The 24,600-nt window shown below is 45.3% G+C and overlaps 1 protein-coding gene across 1 annotated transcript; it reads right to left on the bottom strand.

The window, feature by feature from the left end:
• Positions 1-802: 802 nt before the first annotated feature.
• On the bottom strand, positions 803-17,730 carry THBS1 (thrombospondin 1). The gene is made up of 22 exons (XM_045528013.1): positions 17,586-17,730; positions 16,910-17,005; positions 16,081-16,640; positions 15,146-15,221; positions 14,663-14,862; positions 14,427-14,549; positions 13,321-13,414; positions 11,404-11,577; positions 10,703-10,879; positions 10,215-10,388; positions 9,821-9,948; positions 9,556-9,708; positions 8,875-9,093; positions 8,281-8,388; positions 7,553-7,712; positions 7,293-7,411; positions 5,478-5,712; positions 5,057-5,284; positions 4,617-4,888; positions 4,095-4,192; positions 3,855-3,994; positions 803-2,949 (listed from the first exon to the last, which is right to left on the bottom strand). Exons 2-22 carry the CDS (start codon positions 16,974-16,976, stop codon positions 2,942-2,944), a joined length of 3,513 nt encoding a protein of 1,170 aa, XP_045383969.1. The 5' UTR covers positions 16,977-17,005; positions 17,586-17,730; the 3' UTR covers positions 803-2,941.
• Positions 17,731-24,600: the final 6,870 nt, after the last annotated feature.

The following is a 24,600-nucleotide window of genomic DNA, read 5'->3' as shown; positions in this document are numbered from 1 at the left end:
AAAGCCAGATCTTTAACCTACTCATAAAATTTCTTCTTTGATCTGTTTTTATTGAACCTGGAAATTGGTCAGTATTCCACATTCATGATTAGCCCATCCAAGAATCAAGGTCTGCTTATTGTAACAGTTGGGCCTTCTCTTCACAAAATAGTTTTATACTTATACACATACACACATACACATTCTCTCTCTCTCTCATGCATTCCTTCCAAATTTTACATTTTTCTTTGGTCATCCGTTTTTCACCAAAGGTAGTATCCATTCATAGATATTACAAAAGGTGGTATCTATAATGTTTGATCAGCTTTTCAAGGACAATTCCTCCCTGATATATATTTAGTTTCGCAGCTTCTCCACAACACGTGATCATGTTGCCCACTCAGTGCCATCGTTCATGGGTCAGAAAATGGAGTTGCAAGACTTGCATGTGCTTCATAGCTGTTTTTACCTTTGTTTTTATTGTTCTTTTTAGAGACGGAATTGGAATTGAAAAGGATTCAATAAATGATATTAATAAAATATTAAATTCTTTTCTTTTGAGGCCTTTGACTTAGGGGTCCTTCTGTTTTATGTTTTTAATATGGCAGGCTAATTTATTGTTTTGTTCTTTTATTCCACAAACCCAGCACATTCTCAGCTTAGGCCTGAGCAAACTCAAATCTTTCTAAATCAAATAAAAACTGTGAATGTTACTGATATTTACTGTAATTTCATGTATGCTATATTGGTTTAAGAATGATTATTTACCCATATCTTCATAATATAAAGCCAGTAGAGAACAAATAAACACGGATACAGTAAGTATAAATATAAATTTCCATATGATTTATTGTTGTTCCTTATACATAAGAAACAGTAATATACAACTTATACTGCTTTAGAATGTAAAATGGATAAAAATGTGTACAAAAAAAGCACATTCCTAGAAAAAGGTATTGGCAAGTAGTAAAAACTTGGGGGCGGGGTGTAAAAAGCAAAAAATAAATCAAAACAGAACAAAAAAGAGAAAAACAACAATTCTTCAATTCAGTGTGCAAACATTATATAAAAATAGAAATACTAACTCTACAGGCAGTATTTCCTGATAAATTACTTAAATAGCATATCTACACAATCTGAGATATCTATTCCAATGGCAATGAGAAAATAATTTATAAAAATAAAGCAATGGTATACAAGATGATAGAAAAAAAAAACATAACTTTCAGAAATGGTATTTAACATTTCAATGCTATTTCCTTATTGGGAATACTTTTCTGCAAAGAGTTTTTATACTATGTACAACATTGACTTTTTTAGGTACTACAGTAGCTTTAAGTTTGTTAGACACTTAAACTCTTTCTGCTTGATCCAAAAATTCTTTACTCAGTCACACAACAAATGAGGTAATATTTGTATATAAGTTTCACGTTTGTCATTTTTTTTTTCTCTTTTGGAAAAATGAAAAAAAAAAGTGTATATGCTTTCCTTCTCCCTGGAAATAGGCGCAAGGGATGGGGTAAAACAGTATATGGAAGACCTCATGGCTTTCTTTGCAATCTACAACACTCAACAAATGCATAACCAACTAATTCCACTTGAAAAGACAAAACAAAGGAAAAAAAAAAAAGAGAATCCCAAAACATTCATTCTAAGCACAAAGGGAAGAGCAGCTTGTATGCTGATTTTCTTTGTGGCATTCTTGACAGAGATTTGCTGCTAAATCTCAACTACCTGCTCTCAAACATTTTCCATATGAAACTTAAATTCCAGGCAGAACAGAGTTAATAAATAATCTGTATTTACAATCTTATAGTCATGAAGACTCCTAACAAAGATGATATGGATAATCCTTCAGCTTCTTCCTTTTCCATGAATAAATCCTTCAGCCAGATCTTCCAGAAGAATTAAAAAATAAATATTTTACATTGTAAAGCATTTGTAAAAAACAAAACAAAAAAAATCTACAGTCCAAAAGAGAGAATTGGAAAACTCTATGATAATTCAGGAAAAAAGAGAGAAAAGGAATGTTTTAGTTAGGTTGCTAATAATTTTGTGCCTTTCTAACCATAAAAATATAAGCACAGCTGCCCCTCCTTTGGGAGGCAGCTGGTGCTCACTGAGATGGTAGGTTTTCTTTCCTATTTTCCTGCTACATCTGCACCAGGTACATCTGGAATAAAACCGACAATTTCACTGTGAGCAGGCAGTGGCCGCCAGCACTGTCTTACACTGGTTTAGTCCTGACTCCCTGCTCTAGCCACTGCAGGTGATATGTAAGGGGTGGGGGTCAGGGAGGAAGTCCAGAAGCCCGTCTTTCCCTCCCTTCCCTGCTTCAATTTAAGTGCCTATTTACGTGGATTAATCAGTTAACACCGGTCAGCATCATGAAATCCAGCAAGTCTTTATCCCCTGAAAATGACTTAGTACCAAGCATGTAACAGTTCCTCCATGTTTTCTTCATACAATCGTCTCTGGGGTATGTGCCCTCCCCTTAGTGCTCCGGCCCCTGCTCCCCCTGTTCCTGAGGGAGGATGTCAGGGTGGTTTTGTTTGCTAATTCTAGTGAGTCCTCCCTTCTCTGACAAGCCTGAAAATGCTTTTGAGTCCACTGCTCAGACATAGCCTCAGAGTAGCTCCCTGCTCTGTGACAAAAGCAGAGTGGAGAGGGCAACTTCCCAACTGAAGCAAGTAGATGCTTTTGCTGTTTCAAAAGTAAACCAAAGTCATTGTTTATATTCTCGGAAGATGTCTTCTCATTCACTGGAGGCTGAATGCCAAGTCTCTTTTTGAAAACTGCATTTTCTTGAGGCAAGTCACATATTCTAGGAGTCCACACTGATGCAAGCAGAGAAAAAAGGAAGGCAAGAAGAAGTGATCCTGGGGGTTTTCTCAAGCCCATGGTTCCAGAAGGTGCAATACCAGCATTGGTTATGATCAGTCTTTGATCAACAGTTTGATGATTAGGAATCTGTTAAAATAAAAAAACCAACATAAGTAAATACATAAGTGAAAACTTATTTATGAAACATGGTCATCTTACTATCAGTTAATAAATTAACAACCTAGCAATAGTGCTTCTTTTATAATGACAAAAACATTATTTAAGATTGCTCAAGCATATTAACATTTAATTTTATTAGCAGACATTGATGCTAGGAGATTGAAACAGCATGACCATCCAGAACTTATGTTCACTTTCTAAGGCCTTTAGTGTTAAAAGTTTAGGGAGTTTTATTTTAAAAATTCATAATTTAAAAATTAATAATTTAAATATGTTTTGAGTAAAATCAACCATCTTTCTTTACTCTGATCGATCTTGTTAGTATCTGGCCTTAATAAATATTTATTAAGCACTTATTTTGTGGTAGGTCGGACGCTGGACTCAGAGGCTAAATAATCATTGAGGGAAAAAGAATGGAGAGAAAAAAACCACTAAGGTTAATAGCAAAAATTAATTTAACATGCCAATATGAAGGCAACATTCCTTTCCCCTCTTTGTATATAGGGAAAAGTTGTGAAAAAACTCGTGCTATAATGGCGTTAATAACACTCTAAGCAGTGTGTAGATATATAAACATATACAATTGCAAAGAAGTATTATTAATGAGGTCTAAGTTGTTCAGGAGCTTGTCTGCAGTTTTCCTTTGCACTGTGTGTGAAGAGCACTAAGATTGCTAAGCAAATTAATATTGTTAATAAGGACTCAGGATTTCATAAGCCACAACATTATTTTTGTCATTGTGTCCTCAAGAGCAAAATACAAATAACTCTGTCTCTAAAATAGTCTTTAATCAGACTTTCCCGTAATTGTCATCCCGATATTAGTCTTAATTAGAGACGTCAGCTGTACACTGACTGTAGTGTTGCTCCTACCTCTACATTCATATTTCAGGTCGGAGAAGAACACCATTTCTTGAGAGAAGACAAACAATCCTAGCCTACCGCCAGCATAGGTTTTGTCATAGATGGGCCCTGAGTCAGCCATGATTTTCTTCCCTTCATACATCACCACTCTGGAGGGGAAAAGAAATCTTGTTAGTGACACTGCAGCTTTTTGTCTCCTTTTTGCCCACGAGCGTGACTGTAAGTGAAATTTAATCAGCGCAGTCTTACCTAATGAAACCTGTCTTTGGCCTGTGGCTGAGATGCCATCTGTAGGCGGTGAAATCTTTCCAGCCTATGTGACGAGGGTCATGCCACAGGGTGCGCACCTGAAGGAAAGGGAAAAGAAAAGGTTGAAACACAGCTCCATCAGGAGATTTAGATTTCATTTCATAAGCAGTAGTGCTTGAAAGGTACCGAGTTGACCTAAGTTAGAGGGACACAATGCAGGACTTTTCCCAAGGCCTCTCATGTGCCACTGAATGTACACATAAAGCAGAAAGAGACAGGGGCAGAAGCTTTTCTGTTTCAAAACGCTGAAACTACCTTCGGATTTAAAGGGCAACTCTTGGTCACAGCAAGCTCCCCTGTCAGACACTATTGTGTTTTTACAAAGCAGAGCTTAATGCAATTGGTGATGTGGGAACTTTACAGCTAAGACTCCCTGTTGGGAATCTTGGTCAATGCACAGTGTCCCCAGCGCGAGTCAAGCACCCATCAGCTCTCTCCCTTCTGTAGGGCATTGCTTCCTACCTGGCCAGGGGTGTTTCCGGTGTGCCACAGGGCATTCCGCAGGTGCTCCCCAGGCCCCGTGGTGGAGTTCACGACTTTCACAGAAAGGCCTGAGTATCCCTGAGCCCTGGTGGGGTTGGTGTCCCAGTAGGACTGGGTGACTTGTTTCCACATGACAACATAGAAGCGGCTGCTGGACTGGTAGCCAAAGACAAATCCAGCATAGTCATCGTCCCTTTCGGTGTTGATGAAGAAGGTGCCACTGAAGTCCACAGCATTAAACTCGTCATAACCTGGAAGGCGAGGCCAGAGGCAGGTTAAAAGCTGCAGCCTTCAGAAGGTTCTCTGTTATGTTCCCAGACCTCCTTAGGACCCCCAGGGACAGACGCAATTGCCAGGTTTTATATTTGCTTTTTCCCCACGTATGCATTAGCCTCTTGATCTAAGAACTCACTACGCACCTACAGCAAGTCCAGGATCACAGTTGACAGTCTGGACGAGTTCTTTACCCTGATGGCGTACAACCCAGTTAGGGTCATTTTGGGATGTCCCTTTGGGATCTAGAGGAATCATCTGGAATCGGCGGAAATCAGTCTCACTGATATCAACATTCTCAGGACAGATGTCATCGATGTCTGGCACACTGTCCTGGTCAAAATCATCTTTGCAAGCATCACCTCGACCATCACCTAAGGTCAAAAAAGCAAAAGTTCAGTGAATTTCTGAAATGCTATTATTATTGCTGTCAGACATTCACTATCTTGTCGGAGTTGGCATTTAGCTCCTTCATGCTCTCAAATGTACTCAGCTTTGCTTTGATTTCCTCAATCTAGACAGCCATGGCGTCAGTTACTCTCTTAAAAAGTGGCTCCACTGACTCACCATCAGAGTCCTTCTGGTCGGGATTGGGCACGAGTCTGCAGTTGTCCCTGTCATCGGGAATGCCGTCGTTGTCATCGTCATGGTCACAGGCATCTCCCTTGCCATCTTTATCATGGTCAGCCTGGTTGGCATTGGGCACGTAGGGACAGTTGTCCAGATTGTTCTGGTGGCCGTCTTCATCAATATCCTGATTGTTGTCACAGGTGTCACCAATGAGGTCCGAGTCGGAGTCCAGCTGAAAGAGACATGGTGGAGGGTAAATGGAGGTATAGATCACTCACGCTAAGAAAACTTATGCCCCTACAACAGGGAAAATTCTCCAGTGATGGTATGGCCAGTGGGGTTTCATGTCTGTTTATATACTACTGCAGAAAGATAGTAATATTACCAATTACATTTTAAAAGGTTTTTTCCTTGATCCCTGTTTTCATATAAAATTCTGAGAAGGGATATTTAAGAGTTTTTTTAAAAAAACGTAAAACTTTCTAAAAAAAATTAAATAGTTATTTAATTACCAAGGGTGGAATGCAATGTCAATTGTTTCTATCTTAATGTTAAATGAAATTCTCTGAATAGATTTTGTAATTTCCCATAGAAGGTTTCAATGTAAGAATGTTGACACATCAACTTCTCTAGGTCATGAAGTCATGGAAACATGCCACTGCTTTCCATATATACTGTTTAGGTAATATGTGGATGATAGGAATCAATTACTATTTTTATTATTTTTGGTATTTGGTTTTATGCACGTAGTCATCAGTTGGCTTAGGTAAAGTTGTAAGTTTTTTGTAAGCAGTGTTTCTCATTATTTAACATTATTCAATATGCATGGGATGCTTAGGGACTGTTTATATACGAACAGGAATTTTTCTTGCCAATATTTATGCTCTTTGCTTATAAGATTTTTATGTGATGCTTGAATTTTGTTATAAAGCTTATTTCAATGTGAGGAGACAAAAACTCAGGCAGTGAAGTTAAATGACGTTGGAGGAATTTAATTTACGGTCAGTCCCAAACTCAAAATAGATGAGCCTCAGTGCCCTTTGATCAACAGAGCTCTCCACAGTGGCCCCAGAGCGAGCCATCCTGTTGTTCTTTGCTTTACAGGACTTCACAGGAGCAAATACTAGGAGGCGGAAGCTAGAGTTCTCATTTCTTTAATCTAATAAAAACATTACCATTTTTAAAAAGTTGGTTTCTAAGCTTCCAGAATAATGCATTTTAGAAAACAAAAGCCTCCTCTTAACTTTTATCCCTAGAACATAATGACAGGCAATTACATAAAAAGCCAGTGCTTTCAGATGGAAACCTGTTCTGTGCAATGTCTGTCTGTAGCCGCCCCAGCATGGGTAGAGACTGATTGGTTTGTAATTCCAGATACTTTGAATAGTGACAAAGAAACAGGAGTTTTTTTCTCCATGTTTTGGACATATTCTTAGGTTGATGGTTTTTCTTTTTACAGTTATATTAGCCAAGAAAATGGTTATTTTGCTTAAGCACTTATTTTCCATCTCTTAGTCTTACATATGATTAAACTATTATAAAGTTGTCAGTCACAGATTTCTGCTTTGTATAATCTATGTTTATAATGGTAGATCATGCAGAGCAAGTCAAGTCGATCATCTTATAGAAGACTGAAGTTACAAGATCCTCACACTAAAGATCTATGGGACTCCTGGCAAGGGACTCATATCAGGCAAACTATTCACGCAAACTTACCGCAGTTGGCTGTGAGAACACTGAGAGGCGTGGCAATGAAACTGCAAAGGCATATGCCGACACTCTGCTGAAAGACTGCGCAAGGAGGCCACCCACCTGGTCTGGATTGTGTTCCAAGGGACAGTTGTCACACTGATCTCCAACCCCATCCATATCGGTGTCCCTCTGGTCCACATTGTAGACATACTGGCAGTTGTCTCGTTCATTCAGGATACCTGCAAAGAACAGGGGACACATAAGAGCTGGGATCTCCGCCTTGGATGTTTCCACCAAACCACACACTGATGGTCGGGACTGAGGTGAAAGCTGCACATGTCCCCGTCGCCCATGGGCGGCTGACTCAGGGAGCACCTTACCGTCCCCGTCAATATCTGCGGCACAGGCGTCTCCTTCCCCGTTGTTGTCTGTGTCTGCCTGATCGGGGTTGTGGTTGTAGGGGCAGTTGTCACAGCGGTCTCCCACATCATCCCTGTCATAGTCATACTGGGCTGGGTTGTAATGGAACGGACAGTTGTCCTGCGAAGAGAAGAAATGCAGCACTTTATAACGTTGTTTGTGAAACCGGCTGGAGCCTCAAACCACATGCATATTATGTGTACAACTGCAAAAGTTTGTAGTAATTATTTTCTACTTAGTGGATATGCTAATTGAGTACTCAGTATAAAATGATCACTACAAAAGTTAAAAGCGGGACATAATGAAAGAAAAACGGATTCCTGTTAGTGACAAGTTAGTGAGATGTAAAATACAATCTCATCATCTCAGTTCTCAGTATGCCCAAAGCAAATGTAGATGTGGCGTTTGAAATGAATCTGGGGAACAAAGTGTCATTTGTTTATTCACTGTAATTTCTCTCTCAAGTGGGGGGAAAAAAGTTGTGATGAAAAACAAAACCCTTATTTAAAAATTCTCTTGGTAACATCTACATCCTCAAGCTACTGAAATACAATAAATAATTTCTAATTATCCAATATATTAATTTGGTATATTTTTTTGCTATAACCCTGTAATTGAATCCCAAAGTGTTTCAGGCTGCTGCTGAATTGAATAGAGGAAAAAGGAATGGAAAACATTTTGTTTTTACCCTATCATCTGGAATTTTATCATTGTCATCATCATCATCACAGGCATCGCCAATTCCATCCTTGTCATAGTCTTCCTGCCCTGAGTTGGGAAGGTTGGGGCAATTATCCTAGGAAAGAGAAGACACATTATAGTGACAGGTCACATTCCCTTTGCTCAGCTCCCGCATGAGGGAGGGCACCTGGACATTGCAAACAGAACAGAATGCTGCTCTGCAACAGCATATACTTTTTATGGGAAGACAAAAAAATAAATGTTTTCATGGGGGATATATATACAGAATTTGTATAAATGCTTTAGGCTTTGTAGATGCTGTGAACACAAGTCATACTCTGCTGGTATTTGGTAGAGTACTGAACCCTTTTTTTGGACAAAGAAATCAACTAGGGAACACAATTACTGAAAAAGAGCCTTCCCTGTTCGTGTTTTTGGCACCAAATGATTTAGTATTAATAGGAGTTAATGTCCCTTTGCCTTTGGGAGATTTAATCTTTCAGTTTCATTTTCAGACTTTAAGTATTAAAAATTCCTTAGCATGTTATTTTGATAGGGTGATGGGCCTTCTTTCGGGAGGCACATGAGAAGCTGGCTGTACCTTCTTGCAGTGGTAAGTTGCATTGGCCACGCACACCAGGTTCTCGTTGGGCCAGCCGTCGAGGTCCGTGTCCTCCCCACAGATGATGCCATTGCCCGCATAGCCAGGCTTGCACTCGCAGCGGTACATGGGGTCGCTGTAGTGGCCCAGATAGTTGCACTTGGCATTCTTGTTGCAGTCGTGGGTCCCATCCGTGCAGGGGTTTCGGGGCTTGCACACCTGAGGGTACACCATCCTGATGTTAGCACAGAGCCTTTGGGAGTCCCCAGACAGCATGGAAACAAGCAGAGTCCAGGCCCCTATCGTCTCCGAGTAGACACACGCTCTATGTGGAAGAGTGTGGGTGACCTCTGTCCTTCCCCATTCTCCCTCTGAGGTTGCCCAGCCTACAGGTGAACTTTGCTTTACATTTGTTTTTTCTTGAAATGGCTCAGCACCTAGGCATTTACAAGTCCTTCTGCTCACAACTCATTTCAGAGCAGCATTTTCAAATATGGCGGACTATTTTTCCCCTGCCGGATTTACCATGGATTTTCGAGTCATGTTTCCAAAACCAGTTTGTGTATTTACCCCCCTCCCCCGCTTTTTGTGAAGGGTATGAAATTACACTCCTTCCTTTCCTAGTTGTTTTGGTCAAGGACAGCTCTCTTCTGCTCTGGTCTGCTAGTTTGGCCACTGTACCTGTTTGTTGGCTGTGGCATGTTCAACGCCCCGGCCGAAGGGCTGCGAGCCGGTGAAGCGTGGTGGGCAGGGCAGGCAGTTGTAGCCGGGGTCTGTGTTCTCACACCTGTGTTCCCCGTTGTGGTTGAAGCAGGCATCAGGCACTTCTTTGCACTAAGGAGGAAATGAGAGAGTGCTTTGTGTTTAGAAAACACAGCCATAAGGAAGTGACTAGGACAGTTAGCTGCTTTCCCAGATCCAGTAACTCTGAGCCCTCGGTCCTCACCTCGTCAACATCTTTGCACTGGATGCCATTTCCGCTGTAACCAGGGGGGCAGGCGCCACATTTCCAGCTGCCGTCAGGGTAGCTAGTGCACTTGGCTCCGGCAAAGCAAGGATTGGACAGGCATCCATCTGAGACAGGGTGAGAGAGAGGTACAGTCAATGGTTGGTGTAAGCTGCTGTTATTGCCATGCTGGGCATTCAAAAAACAACAGGGTGTAAGATATTGCGGGGTCTGTGTAACTGATACCTTGTTGGGATTACGTTGTCCACCTGCATTTTAGAGTAAGCAAACCACTCAGGGCAAATATACGGTGGAACCCCCTTGAATGCTGGCTGCAGCATTCAGTAGCATAGCAAGCTCCTAGGGTGAGTTTGCCCTGGGCTCCGTGGCTCACCAATTGGACAGTCCTGCTTGTTGCAGATCTGGTTTTCTGTGACATCACCGATGCAGTCCTTGCCTCCAAACTGGGGTGTGGGGTTGTTGCAGAGCCGGCTACGTTTCTGTACCCCTCCTCCACAGGTGACAGAACAGATGTCCCATGGTGACCAGGGACCCCAGCCTCCATTGACTGTAAGAAAGTGAACCATATGCAAAAATTAAGGTCAATTTTCAAACACCTCACCTGTCATAGAAGATTACCCTAAGCCTGTTCAAGAAACCTCTGCTACCCTGCCATGTGAAAAGAATGGGAAAAGGATGAGTTTGAAATGATTTTCTTTCTATTTTTCATTAAAAGAAGCTGCTGAGCATGCAGGACTTTGCTTCTGTTTGTTTCTCTAGTAAGTAAACTCTCCCCTCCACAAACTGGAGGCTGCACGTGCCAGGCAACCAGCTGGGCAGAGCTGCTGCCCACGCTCAGCCCTGCAGCGAGCGCACACTTACTGGGGCAGGCGTCTTTCTTGCAGGCTTTGGTCTCCCGAGCTTCACCCTCACATGGCTTCCCGTTCATCTGGGGGCTGGGAGAGTTGCAGAGCCGGATCCTTGTGATCACACCATCACCACATGTTACAGAACAAGAGGACCATGGGGACCAGTGGCTCCAGCCGCCATCCTGTTTAACTAAAGGACAAAGCTCATGGTTATAAATGGTGTTGGCTCAGAGCTAGCCAGGTAGAAGCCCTCCCCAGGAGCTCACAGATATATTTCTAAGAAATGGTCAACAGCAACTAGATCTGTTGTGTAGCAGAAATTGGCTCTTGGCCATGTGTCCAAATATCAACATGGAATGTTTTCTCCTAGAGAACAGGTAATCAGCTGTCTTTATGAGTTGCTGTTAATTAACTAACATTTACAGGGTGCTTGCCATGAGCCAAGCTCAATGCTGACTGCTTTGCGTGCATTATCTAAATAAAATGCTTAAATAACCTTATCAAGAACTATTATCATCCCCAAGTTGCAGTTGAGGAAAGAGCCTCAGAGAGGGCAAGTTGTGCTCAGGGGTGCGCAGACAACTGGTGGAGCTGGGATTCAGATCCAGAGATTCAAGTAGTTGTGCCCTTAATCTCCACACTGTGGAACTGCTCCTGGTGATGTCAGTAAAGACAGGTCAGTCCTCCACATCCCTGAATGGCCAAGATGCTTACATCTCTTGTCACACTCCTGAATGTGGCAGGTCCGCGTCTGGACGGAGGAGCCCTCGCATCGGTTGTTGAGGCTATCGCAGGAGCGGCCGCGCTGCTGAATGCCATTGCCACAGGTCACAGAGCAGGAGGTCCACTCAGACCACGGGGACCAGCCGTCGTCCGCAGAGTCGCTGGCTGCAGAGGAAATGGAGGCTCGTTTAGCCTATGAGGATTTAGACAAGCTATTCTTCAGACGGCTCTGTCCTGGGCCCTTCACTTGCCAGAGGGTGAAAAGCAATATGTTTCCTTCCTTTATTATCTTCCGAGCTTTATTGCGGTATCATTGACAAATAGTGTATGTATTTAAGCTTTGTACCATGTGATGTTTTGATATACATGAGCATTGTGATGTGATTACCACTGTCCAACTACTTAACATACCCATAACTTGTTATCTTTTTTTGGTGGTGATTTAAGATCTACTCTCTTAGCAAATTTCAAGCATGTAATACAGTATGATTAACTATAGTTACCATGCTGTATATGAGCTCTCCAGGACTTAGTATCAGAGGGTGCAAAGTTTCAGTTATGCAGGATGAAAAGCAATATATTTCTCAGGCCAACAGCCCAGGGGCCTGTCCCAGGTCATGCTGTGTACAGCACTGGGCCAGTACAGCTGGGCCCGCTCACAGCGTGTGTCCTCCCGTCCACTGTTTCTTCTTTCTCCGCTCTCAGCATTTCAAATGAGTTTCCCTGTACTGACTTAAGATATCTGAGCAGGCATTTCCAGTCTCCGGCTTCCAAGAATGCTGGAGTTTTAGGAAGCTTATAGGAATCATTTCTGACTGTCAGGGGAGCCACAGACCATGTGTGTGACAGATGCACTTGCAGGCAGCTTAGCTGCTGTTGGCTCCGGCTCCCAGTCGGCCATGAGGTTAGTCAATTTGTTGTTCCTCTCACCCTAGCATTTGGGGCCATCTCTGCACATATTTTCACAAGAGGACAGTGTGTTTGTTTACCATCTGCCCAGGCACTGTGACTACAATCACATCTAGCTGCATCGGACAGAAGAGAGGGAACTTGTTTTCTTTTGTCATTAGTTGTTAAGTTCTCTTAGCAATTCCTGATTCAAGTTCAGAACTCTGTCCCAGCTAACACTGTTCCCTTTAACCCCCATCGCAAGTGAATGCTGAACAGAAACAGATACACAGTGATCCGCACAGTGCCAACATCACTCACATGACCCCTGGATGGGACTGGTTCTTCCGAGCCGTGGCCTGGGTGTCTGTGTATGTGAAGGGCAAGTGCCACTTCCCTGTTGTCTTCCTTATCTTAGTCATGGTGAATCACTTTATGACTTTTACTACATTAAATATTGTCTCAGCAAAATGGTGAATTTATACTGGCAACAAAAACAAGGGATATGGTGCCCTGTACCAATATAGTGCCTTATCTCTTTTAGTGCTCTGAAACTCAAATTGCTGTTAGTCTCTTAGGTCTCTTATCCCTGCAGATAAAATGGGCAAAACTTATAAGCCCAATTCAGTCCAATGCTCACACCGTAAGCCTATCCATTTCTCTGGTGAGATTTTTCTGAACTGTACCGCTGAGGTCCAATTCTAAAAGCAGTCAACTTAGAGCCATTGCTGCTACATATTCATGTCCTTTCCTCAAAGCATAAAATCAGAATCAATAAACTACAAGATCATTATGGCATATACTGTAATCCAGATGGGTAATTCAAATTTCGTCACAATGGAATTTTTGGCTGTATACAGCAGGCGAGCTGTCAGTTAACCAGCTGCTGCAGCAAGAAACTGAGTGGGAAAGTATATGATGGAGACAGGGGTGGGGTTCCAGTGTTGTGCTTAGCTGTCTCAGATATACGTGGAACTGACCTAGTCACTGAAGAATGGTTATGCCATTTTGGGAACTTACGCCAACACCGTGGGCAGCATTCTCCATCAGGAACCGTGGCATTGGAGCAGGGCATAATAGGGCAGGACACCTTTTTGCAGATGGTAACTGAGTTCTGTGGGGCAGAAGAGTGAGGGGGAAATGGGTTACTGAGCACATGCAAACAGAAGTTTACATGCTGTGAACATGTCCAATGCAAGCCAAAACATGTCAGGGCTGTAAATGCTCTAGTGGAATGAGTTGAATAGATCTGTCTGTGTTGTGTTTGCAGCCACCACTATCATAGAGACAGTATTAGTGCTAGTTACTTGTCACTCCATCCCTCCGAGAGTTCTTTTTTATTGCTACTCAGTCAAGGGTGGAAGTTATGGCATGAAGAATTTATACAAGGGGAACCAACAAACATCATGGGTCAAATCTATCTCTGAAATTGAACTCACAACATTTAGCCCAGAGTTTTAAATTTTTATATTTTATCTTTTGGGGGAAAGAAGATCTATAAGCATTTTTTTCCTCCTCTATAGATCTAGCTTTGTATTATCTTGGAAAAGAATGGGAATTTAATGAAGTTGCCTCCCAAATGCAGTAATCCATGTTTTGTATTTAAGCTTGACTTTGCTTGGTGGTCCAGGTAAACCCCTAAACTCACCCGCCACTGGCATGGGGGGTGCTAGAGTGAAACAAGCACAGCTGCAGTGCCATCTGAGCTAAGTAGAACAGTGATGTCCTAACAATGTTGGGCTAAGTGATTTGAATGACAATCGGTATTGTATTAGAAGAACCTCCATGCCATAGCTAAATACAAATCAGGGTTGGGGAAAAATAAAAGGAATGTTCCAACTAGGTTTTATTTTCCTGACATTCAACACTTAGCCTTTGACCTAAAGCAGGTAAATTATTCAGATGTCTTAGTAGATTTGCTCTCTTAGAGACTTAGCATGGGATAAAATTAATACTTTGATAAACCATCTGAGAGTTTAAAGAAGAATTTTTACATGCCATAATTGCATCCCAAAGAAAAAACCACCACTTCGGTGTCAGGCCTTGGAACATAAGAAGAATTTGGCCATTTGAGTGTTTCCCCCGAGATGTGGCTTTAATTCTTGTTGTTTGCGAAGACCCCTTACCTGACAGCGACACTCCGTGCAGCTGTCGACGGTCCATTCCTCGTTATTCCTGTACTGAACTCCGTTGTGATAGCAGAGGGGAGGCCTCCTCAGCTCGTTGGCCAATTCTTTGTTCTCTTCGGTCTGAGAGGGGAGAATGATCATTAGTGTCCAACCTCATTTTCAGTCATTTTGGGACCCTCTGTGATAAAACTTTATGGGCTCATGCGAACGGGCTGGGAGCGGAGGCCACTGACCACTTTGCGGATGCTGTCCTGCAGCGTGGTCACAATGGTGCGCAGGCCCCTGAGTTCCAGCACCATGCTGGACAGCTCGTCACAGGAGATGCCGCAGATGGCTTGCAGGTCCTTTGTCTTGTGGCCAATGTAGTTAGTGCGGATGGCAGGGCTGGAACCATTCACCACGTTGTTGTCGAGGGTGAGGAGGACGTTGGTAGCTAATAAAAAACAAACAAAATGAGAAAGGTAATAGATGTTCAAACACATGTTCTCACCAGCCAGTCTCCTGAATTCTTAGTTGTAAAAGACATTTCATTTGGGCCAAGGGGTGCAGGTGAGGAGATGCACTGAGTGTGGGATGCCCTTTGAGGTCCCTTTTGCACACCTCTTAACTGTGTTACCTGGGGTAGTTTAGGCACAACCATGGTCACTTAAATTTAGCAGCTTGTTGATGGAATTCCCTGATTTCCCCATATGCCCTAATAATAGAGGGGTACTCACAGCTGGAGCAGCCTTTGTTCCGGAGGATGTCTTCTGGTGTGGTGCCAAAGACAAACCTCACATTCTGCAGCACCCCCTGTGGGCAGAGGACACACATTACTCGTAGAATGTTGAGGGTGGTGGGGGTGGGGAGGAGACTGTCTTTATGTGAGGGAGAGCACACAAGAGATGTTCTAAAAGCTTAAAAGAGCTCCGTTTTAAGATCACTATGTTAAAATAACACACCAACATAAGTTGCCAAACAACTTCAAAATCTTAATTACGTCTTCTGCCAAGTCTTCAGTATTTTACAAAGAATTCACTTATCAGCCTATTGTGTACACAGGAAATGGAACCTGATACTAAGCCCGGAGGATATAAAGACACTTTACAGTGTCAAAGGCTATATGTGGGAGTTCAAAGTCACAGTTGCAAAGATCTAGAAGTTAAGGCAAGGAAGAAGCTGCAGCAGCAAGTAACCATCATTTTAACCATTTATTTGAGCCCAGCTGCATCCCCATGAGGATTCCAATAGCAAAGTGGTACTGATTCTGCCCATGCAAGGCATCCATTTCAAGCAATATTAAAATTGGTGGAATGCATTTGAACTGAGTTATTTTCTTAAGAACACATGGAGTATCTAAGGCTTGAACAGGCTGTTATACGAAAACCATTTCTTATTTTCTTGAGTAGTTTTCAAAGTGTGGTTCCCAGACCACCAGCATCAGCATCACCTGGTACCAGTTAGGGATGCGGTTTTCAGGCCGCACTCCTGACCACCTGCGTGGTGTGGGTGCAGCAGTATGAGCTTTAACGAGCTCTCAGGTGATCCTGATGCTCCCTAAACCTTGAGAACTACTGCTTTAGTCTGCAGACAGTATTTCCTGCAGCCCTGCTGGCCGGTCACCTGGCTAGCAGGTGACCCCATGGAGCAGGGCTCAGAGAAGAGGCCTCACCTGGAAATTGTCATTGACGCCTCCCTTTGCGATGCGGAGTCTGGCGATGTTGGCCAGGTCTCTGGTGAAGATGCTTTGGATGGGGACGTCCAGCTCGGCGTTCTCCATCTTCTCGCAGTCGATGTACAGCTGGGCCCTGTCTTCCTGCACGAACAGGGTGATGCTCTTCCACTGGCCGGTCGCCAGGAGAGCTTCTTCCACCGAGACCACGTGCTGCTTCCCCTGCACAGTCAGGCTGAGGTCCAGGGTGCCCGCCTTGCCGTTGGAGACGATGCTGAAGACCTGGCCAGAATGGTCTTTGCGCTCCAGGGCCAGCAGGGTGCCCCGGGTCTTCTTCATCTGCCTCAGGGAGGCCAGAAGGAGGAACCCTTTCTCTGCCCGCACGGCATCCACCAGGTCTTGGAACTTGTCATCAGGCACAGGGGGGATCAGGTTGGCATCCTCGATTCGGAAAGCTGGGCTGGAAGGGTCGGGGCCCTTAACCAGTCGGCGCCCAGAGCCCTTGCGGGCAGCCCCAGTGAGTTCAAAGATGTCAAAGACGCTGTTGTCTCCTCCGGATTCTGTTAGAAAAGAGAGGGCACACACACAGTGAGCTTTCTAGGCTGCAGCCGAGGGTAGGGGCTCAGCTCTGAGGGGTGGGGCCAGAGGGACAGGGTGAAAACTCCTGGCAACCACTGAAAGAGCTGAATAAACACCAGGGTCACAGGGAAACTGCATCCTGATGTCCCGTAAGGGCCCAGGGGAAAAGCAGCTGGGAGGCGAGAGCATGGGACCAGCGCACCTGGGGCAGCCAGCACCTCCTCCCCCTGAAGGTACCACACAGACTCACCTGGAATGCGGTTGGTGCCACACACATGCAACAGGAACAGGACACCAAGTCCCCAGGCCAGCCCCATGGTGGAGCTGTTTGAGCCCAGCAGGGAGCCTGTAGCAGGAAGCACAAGAGCCCAGGATCAGAGACCAGCTAAGCAGGGAGGGTGGGCAAGACCTGCCAGCTGGGCATGGGGCCAGGGCCCTGGCCATCCCTCTTTGGCCACTCATTTACTGAAATGAAGGACAACAACTTACTTTCCAGAGGGCATCAGCAAAAAAAAAAAAAAAAAAAGAGAGAGAAGTGGAGGGAGGAGAGTGTAATTTTAAAGTATGGGGGACACCAAGCCAACAATTCGGGGGCTTTTCCTTCCAGGTTGAGGGTGAACAGCAAGGAGAAGTAATTGGAGGGAGCTGAGAGGGCAGGCAGAAGTAGAGACGTCCCTGGAGAATTGATATACAGGTTTTGGGAGGACGTGCAGAATAAAGAGATCTTGGGCTGTCCTGACGAGTTAGTTTGTGAACCCCAAGGCTGAAGAGAATGGCTCTGCAGGCTTCCCATGGAAAGAGTCCCCCAGCGGCTGGGAGGGACAGGCTGGGGCAGGCGAAGGGGGAGAGGATGGGATCAGGGTCCCCGGAGGGGCTTCAGCCTCGGGGCTCCAGGTGGATGGCCAGAGCAGCCCGGGGCGACTTACCTGTGTGCACCGGAGGAGCAGTGGCCGGGAGCGGCGGCGAGGGCGCAGCGACGGTCAGTGAGTCCTGGAGAGGCGCCCGGGGACCCGGCCGGAGTGCGAGGCTGCGCGGGAGAGCCGGCGGGAGCCCCGAAGCGGCAGGCCGGCTCGGGTGCAGCGGCTGGCGAGGCGGAGGAGCCGCGCGCTTTTAAAGGGGCGCTCGCATTCCTGGGGACTCCTCTGGCCAATGGGCGGCGGCCGGGCAGGAAGCGGGAGGGGGGCAGTCTGGGTTCCTCTCTCCGCCCCCCGCTGCCTGGCGCGCAGCTTTCCAGCTAGAAAGCGAAGGGGGAGCAGGGGTCGGGGCGCGGGAGCACTGGAACTTCTCAGAAAAATAGGTGCCGCCCACGCGGCGCTGGCGCACACCCGCTCGGCACCGGGCTCTCGCGCCGCGCGGGCCGGGGCGTTCAGTGCGGGCGTCGCGAGCGGCCACGGGGTTTCGGCGACCACCTAGGCCCTTGGGGGGCGGGGGGCTTTCAGACGATCCAGTCTCCTTGCACGCCTGGGAGGTGGCTGAGGGCTGGGTGGACACCTTGAGCCCGTTTTGTTTTTTTTTAAAAAAGCCCAACGGGTAAATGGGACCATGAGGTGGGACCGCGAGAGAACCATCCGTTAAAGCAGCTGCCACTTGGGCTCCTGTGGACCCTCGCTCATCCATCCTGGCGGGGAGGGGACCACGCGTCCCCTGTACACCGCGCTCCCGCCGCGGCCACACTCCCGCCCGCCGCCTGACCCACCCCAGGGAGGCGAGCGCGGGGGCGCCCGGGCGGCGGGGCGCTGTGCGGAGCGCGCCTTCCCGCGGCCCGTCGGGCACACTTTCCCGCAGCGGCCGCCCAAGTCCCCGCCGAAGTCGCGTCTCCCGGCCGGAGCAGCGCGTGCACGGCCTGCCGCGTGGGGGCGGTATGCGTATTCTGATCGCGGCGCCGGGAGCGGACCGCTTCTTTCTAGTCGGGAGCTTTAAGGAAACTTACTCCCATCCAGTTTCCTCAAGCCAAAACTGAAATTGTGTCTTGAAAAACAGTTTTTGTGCCCACTCGTGCTTCTTAACGTGACTCCTGGTTGGAGAATTTGCAGAACCATCTGGCTCCAAAGTCTTAAACTATTTACAGAACAGACCCATAGAGCAATAAATTATCTTTTGCCTATTATTTTATTTCCCTTTTTCCTCCCTAAACGTTCTTTTCATTTTTGGGCTCCTGAAACCGAGGTGTGGGTCACATTTCTGTGGGTGCGCACGTTGCCACGAGCGCTGCTGCCTAGCGCTTCTGTCATTGAAGTCTGGTCTCCAAGCCACTGTCCCAAGCCAGTATGACTCCAGCTGCCTGGAATTCCATTCATCTCTTTGGGATGAGACGTCAGCAGGCACCGCTTCCCCTGCTGTGGTCCTGCGCTATCAGGCTGGCCCTGAGACCAGGCATAGGTAGCAGCTTCACCAAATAAGGATCTCAGCACAGACTGGGGGAAACCCCTGGGGTTCACCTCTCTGCTTAGCGCTTACACCTGGCAGGACTCCTAACTGCTGCAGACACCCATGAGTTTACATTCATCAAACAGCAATTTCACTTTTCTAGTGTAGGAGTGTTGTGTGACAATGTGTTGTCACCATGTGTGTGGATTATGGAGTGAGTGTTTTCAAGTTACTCAATATGTACATCAAGTGCCTCTAGAAGATGACAAGCATGTTCCTAAGATATGTCTGTTTGTTGGGTTTCAGATGTTAGGAGGCCGGAAGAAGAGTTTCTATTGGATGAAATCAGATTCCTGTCCTGGAAGTCATAGGTGATGATTCATCCAAACAGATCTGAAGATTCCAGAATCAGCAGCCATACATGTCCTTCCCCTTCCTTCTCCCTCAGCATCCAGCTTGCTCTTTGAAAAGCGATTGCTGTTTCTTGCCACTTGCTTCATGATATCAGGTACTTAGGAACAGCTCTTGGAAGGTTGGGCAGCTGATGGCCCCTGGCCCCTCTGGCCCACTTGGTCACTTTATACAGACCAGATGAGGGCTTGGGGTCCACAAGAGGCCCACAAAAGCAGGATGCATCTTTCTTTGTGCAAAAAGGTCATCTCCCTTAGGCTTAGCTGCATGGAGAGAGTAGAAACAAGAACTCGCTGCCCTTTCAGGATCCATGCTGCCATGACTGAGGGATGGTAGGGAGCTCTCTTGGAACTTAGCTTCTTTCAACAAAACAAGGAGAAGAATTTTCAACCTTCTTTATTACTAATTGGAAGGTGACCTATCTGGTGACAGGGAAGAGCTTTCTTGTCAGAGAAAGCTGACAGGTATAGGAGCTATTTATCTAAAACACAGAACCCTTCCCCAAGTCACGGCACTCCAGTTGCTCTGGGTTGAAAGGAAGGGTCACAGGGGAGGGGGTGTCTGGGCACCTGGTAGGAACTCACCCACATTCTTGCTGGTCAACAGGTGCTGCAAATATTCCCCAGAAACCTTACAGGCCTCTGGGAAATTTTGAGGGAAGCAGGAATGGGAAAAGCGAAAAGAAAACCTACCCCTTTTAATGCAAGGGATATCATCCGTTTTGTGTGTGTGTCTCCACAACCTAGAATCACTGGAATTTGAAGCCAATAAGCTGACATGAGCCCGAGTGATGGACCTTTCAAAGAGAGGGCTCAGTTCTCCTTTTGCCAAATTGTCATCCTTGAGGAATACTTACTTAAAATAAAATTGTAGGGCATATGGCATTTCACCACAGAATTTCCTTTTTCCAAGTTCCTCTAGTTGGAGGTAGGATTGACCTGAATACATTGCCAGTGAATAGGAGGAAAGGACTTTTTAAAATTGCATGTGATTAAGGAGAGAAATATAATTGAGAAAAAAATATTTTGCTTATCTAGCAAAGAACAGCAAGGTGGGCTGTGATTTTGTGTGGGGATTTTTTACAATGTTGGAAATGTTCAGTGGTGGGAAATTTCCTAGAAGTGTGCAGCAACCAAAAATCATTGTATTCTGGAATAGCACAAAATCATAGTGTCTCTAATATGAAGACGTCATACATTTATTCTCTCTGAATATTTTCCCTAGATCAGGGTTCAAAGTTGTTTTAGTTCAGCTGCCTCAATGATCAGAGCCAGAGGGAAGTTACCAACAGATTTTTCTTACCCTTCAATCAAACACCAATTCAAGCTCTTCCTCCTCCATGAGGTGTTCTCCAGTGGATTTATGTTGCATTATTTCATCTTTTGTGAAATTTTAAAGCATGCATTATCTCTCTCTCATCACCTTATACTCTTTATTATTTAGTTTTTTAAAATCAGCTTTTGTTTTTTTATATGCAAGGACCAGATTTTAAACATCCAAAGGCTTGGGCTTGGGAAGAGCTCTTATGTTTGAATTTCCAAATCCCTTAATGCTCAAGTCAATTTATGGCACAGAAGAAGTGGACCCATTTCCCTAACATGCTCTACCATTTCACATAGTTACTCCTTAGCTCTTGGGGTGGACGTGGTGAGTGACTCCCAAACATTTTGCCTCTCCCCACAGAATTGAAGCAATACTCTTGGGGAATTGATCTCAGTGGGAAGGGGTAGGAATATCGGTTTAGGGTAACTACCTCCTCCCCCTCTCCCTGCTTCCCAGCCAGTGACTGATTTGGGAATTGGCATGTGACCCATTTTTGACCAATGAGAGCTTTGCTGAAGACTTCTGGGTAAAGTCCTTTCTTGCTTTTAAGTAAGAGCCATGTGCTGCCCCCCACCCCCATTCCCAGGGAACTGCAAAGGAGCTCCAAATTCAAACCAGGTCCCCAGCCCCACTAAACTGCTACATTTCCACCCACAAACAATGCCTCTAAACCAATAGGGAGGTCTGAAACCACCCCACAAACAGGGTCTTGGCATCCCAGGGGGCTTTACCTATAAAAGTGCATGGCTATCGCGATGCTTCCCAAATCTGTTTCCTTCCTCTCCAAATCATCAGGTTGGTCAGAGCTTCATCCATTGGAAAGAAAGAGATGGGGCTTCCTGGAGCAAATGAACCCTGGTAGCTACTGGAAATTCATTTCTTTCCTACCCAAGGAGGTGATGCCCTCCCCATGGCTTTTTCCCAGAGCTGCTCACAGCCTCTTTTGCAGGGTGTCATTCTACAGGGAAGCCAATGGGCTCACCCAGGGGCACCAAAATCTGTTACCAAAAACTTGGCCACTTGTCCATGAGGCCAAATAACAGGGACAAGTGGTTTGAGGAGGAAGGAAAAGAGGTAAGAAAAGCAATATGCCAAACGAGTAGGTCAGGTACAAGGTACTAGCCACTACATATGAGTTTGCCTCTTTCAGGTCTCCACCCCATTTGGAAACAGAGGAGTACAGGAAACCCTACGAAGTGTTTCTAACAGCTCACACCTCATTAAAGTTGTCAGAAATGAAACCTTGGGTCCATCATACCAGAGTAAAGAGGTGTCCCATGGAAGAAGAAGACCCGAGCCCCCCAGTGGAGGGGCCACCTTTAGGTGATATAAAGTAACTATTTAAGGAAAGGAAAAAATGAAAATGTTGATATTTTTTGCTAATCTTTCTTTGCTTATTTGTTCTGTCTATAGGATGGAGAGACAACTCCTTAGGATTTCCACTTCTGGTGATCTGTATTTGTATTTGTCATCTTAAACCTCATTCAGTGCTGTGTACGATTTCTGAATTTACAGAAGCCAGTATCTCAGATCACCTACAGAGTGCAAGTAGCTCTGCACTGTCTCAGACGTGGTGTACAAGGTGATCGTCCATGTTGCCTTGAAAATCCTCACTGTTGTAGTTGTTACCTATAACTTTTTTTGCCTGATAATCTGTTGTTGTAAATATACTGTCAAAGCTTTATAATGATATACATAAGTATAAAGCTTCCATCTGGGACATCGCCCAAACAGCAGGAAGTAGCTTGATGACTACATTGCCCCTCTTCCCATAGATATGGAAGGGAAATACTGAGAGTGGGGAATATGTAACAGAGGGAATGCATGGCCTGGAAAAAATGGCAAAAATATTTTCTGTCTCTAAAGCCCGCATCCCTGCCTCAGGCCAGTAGTTGGGAGGGGCATGGTAAGTCTTTTGTTTATTTGTGCAATAAGACATGGCCCAGCCTGACCTGGTAAAGGGCGATCCTGGGCGGAGGTCGTGAGATTGTCTTCAGCAGAGATGGCATGATCAGAATTATCAGCTGTAATTGCCTCAAGCCGAGAACCCATCCTTTAAAAGCTCTATATTCCTGTGAATGTTCAGGAAACTTGGTTTTTTTGAGAAGAGAAGTTCTGCCATTTTTCCTCCTTTACTGGCAAAGTAAACTCTCTTTCTTTCCTCACCAAAAAAAGAAAATAAAGAAAGATCCACGTGAAATCAGGTTTTCTCAGTCTCTTTCAGACACTAGCAAGAATGCTGGTAAGTGCTGTTTGGTCCTGTTGGCTGCTATGGAAGCCAAACTTAGCATGATACCATTGTTGGAGAAGGAAAAGCAGAGACAGGAAAGAACCTGTATGTCAGATCACCTTTCTGAGCTGCTAAATCTACCAACGTTTAAGGCCATACTACTTCCAGATTTCTTTGGATGTGTGCTTATTGTTTAAGCCAATTTCTTGTTGTTTTCATTACTTAGAGCCACAGACATTATAACTGTTAACAGCCCTTTTTCCTCTGTCTTTTCTTATTTCATTAGCATAAAAGAACTAAGAATAGGTCATAGGATAAAAACATCTTAAAGGCTCTTCACCTATATTATTAAAATGCTCTCCAGAAAAGCTGCACCGTTCTCTCTCCTCCCAGTGGCGTTAGGGAGCCCTTCTCCCTGTCCCTTTGTCAGTGGGTCACACTAGTCCCAAACTCTATTCCCTGCAGACTGGTAAGGGTGATCATTATTTCTGACTTTATTGTGTCTTTATATCCCTCTTTGGGGGAACTTTAAGATACAGTCCAGTGGGTTCACGAGAGAAAGAAAGAATATGCAGGATGCACCGATCCTGGCTTAATGGGAAAAAGAGATGGTGTTATCTCCACCTGGGGCTAGTAGTGGAGGTTGGGAAGACTGGCAGGAAAGGACAGGGAGGACATGGAGGCCAGGCTCAGTATGTGATAGTGACAAACCCCCACTTCTTTGGCAAAAGCCCTTTAGAACTCTGGACGATGGGTGCATGGTGACACGGGGCGGAAGGGAAGGCGTGCGCTTGGGAGCAGCCCCTCTGACTCCTCCTTCATCGCTCTTCTCCCTACTCAGCTTTCAGTTCATCATCTCAGTAAAGGATGCGCCTTCTGGGGCAGCCCTAAGTATGATCTGGTTTGCGTTTCAGTGCAGAAACTTTCTCTTTTCAGGTGTTTGTCATCTCCTGAGAAGGCCACACATTCAAAGGCAGCCTCGTACATAGACGAGGGAGCTGGGAAGTCATCTCTGCGACTTAATTTGATGAGTCCGAGCCACACCCCCTGCCTCCCAGTTTCCTCTCTCTCCAGTGCTTGAAATGCCTCCACAAATGAAATCATGGAATGTTTTAAGCCAGAAAGAGCCATCTAGTCCAACCACTCAGTTCATAGATGAAGTTGGTTCAAAGAGGCAAACTGACCTGAAAAGCGGTGGAGACTGAGGTGAGGTGGGAGGAAGGGGAGACGGAGGCAGCAGAGACTGAATGTGGCTTGTCTACCTCATCCCAACCCTCCTAGTTCCCTGCCTATCTTTAGAGTTTACTGAAACACTTGCTCTTGCTCCTGGGGCTGGTGCTGTGCTTTGGCTTACGGTTGGGATCGTCAGTGGCCTTAGAAGAACGCTATCACTGCAGATTTACCCTGCCTAGGACAACATGAAGCATCCCTTTTAATTCTCAAACAGGTTTTATGGAACTGAAATCAATCTCGCCTCCCAGGTTCCTAGGTCCTGTGAAATAATACTTCATTCAGCCGGCACCAACCAATTCTTCTGTAGAGTGAGATGTTTAGTTGTTCTGCTCACAACTGAGGGGCTCAGGGAGCACTTTGGTTATGTGCAGGAGCCA

This window comes from Lemur catta, chromosome 1 (genome assembly GCF_020740605.2).
Source record: "Lemur catta isolate mLemCat1 chromosome 1, mLemCat1.pri, whole genome shotgun sequence".
In the NCBI taxonomy this organism is placed as follows: Eukaryota; Metazoa; Chordata; class Mammalia; order Primates; family Lemuridae; genus Lemur; species Lemur catta.
This window is presented reverse-complemented; position numbering and strand designations above follow the sequence as displayed.

Coding starts and splice junctions, on each gene's coding strand:
- THBS1 (XM_045528013.1), bottom strand. CDS start 16,976: ATGGGGCTGGCCTGGGGACTTGGTGTCCTGTTCCTGTTGCATGTGTGT. Junction 15,222..16,080: donor GCGTCAATGACAATTTCCAG/GTGAGGCCTCTT, acceptor CTCTGCCCACAG/GGGGTGCTGCAGAATGTGAG. Junction 7,713..8,280: donor ATAAAATTCCAGATGATAGG/GTAAAAACAAAA, acceptor TTCTCTTCGCAG/GACAACTGTCCGTTCCATTA.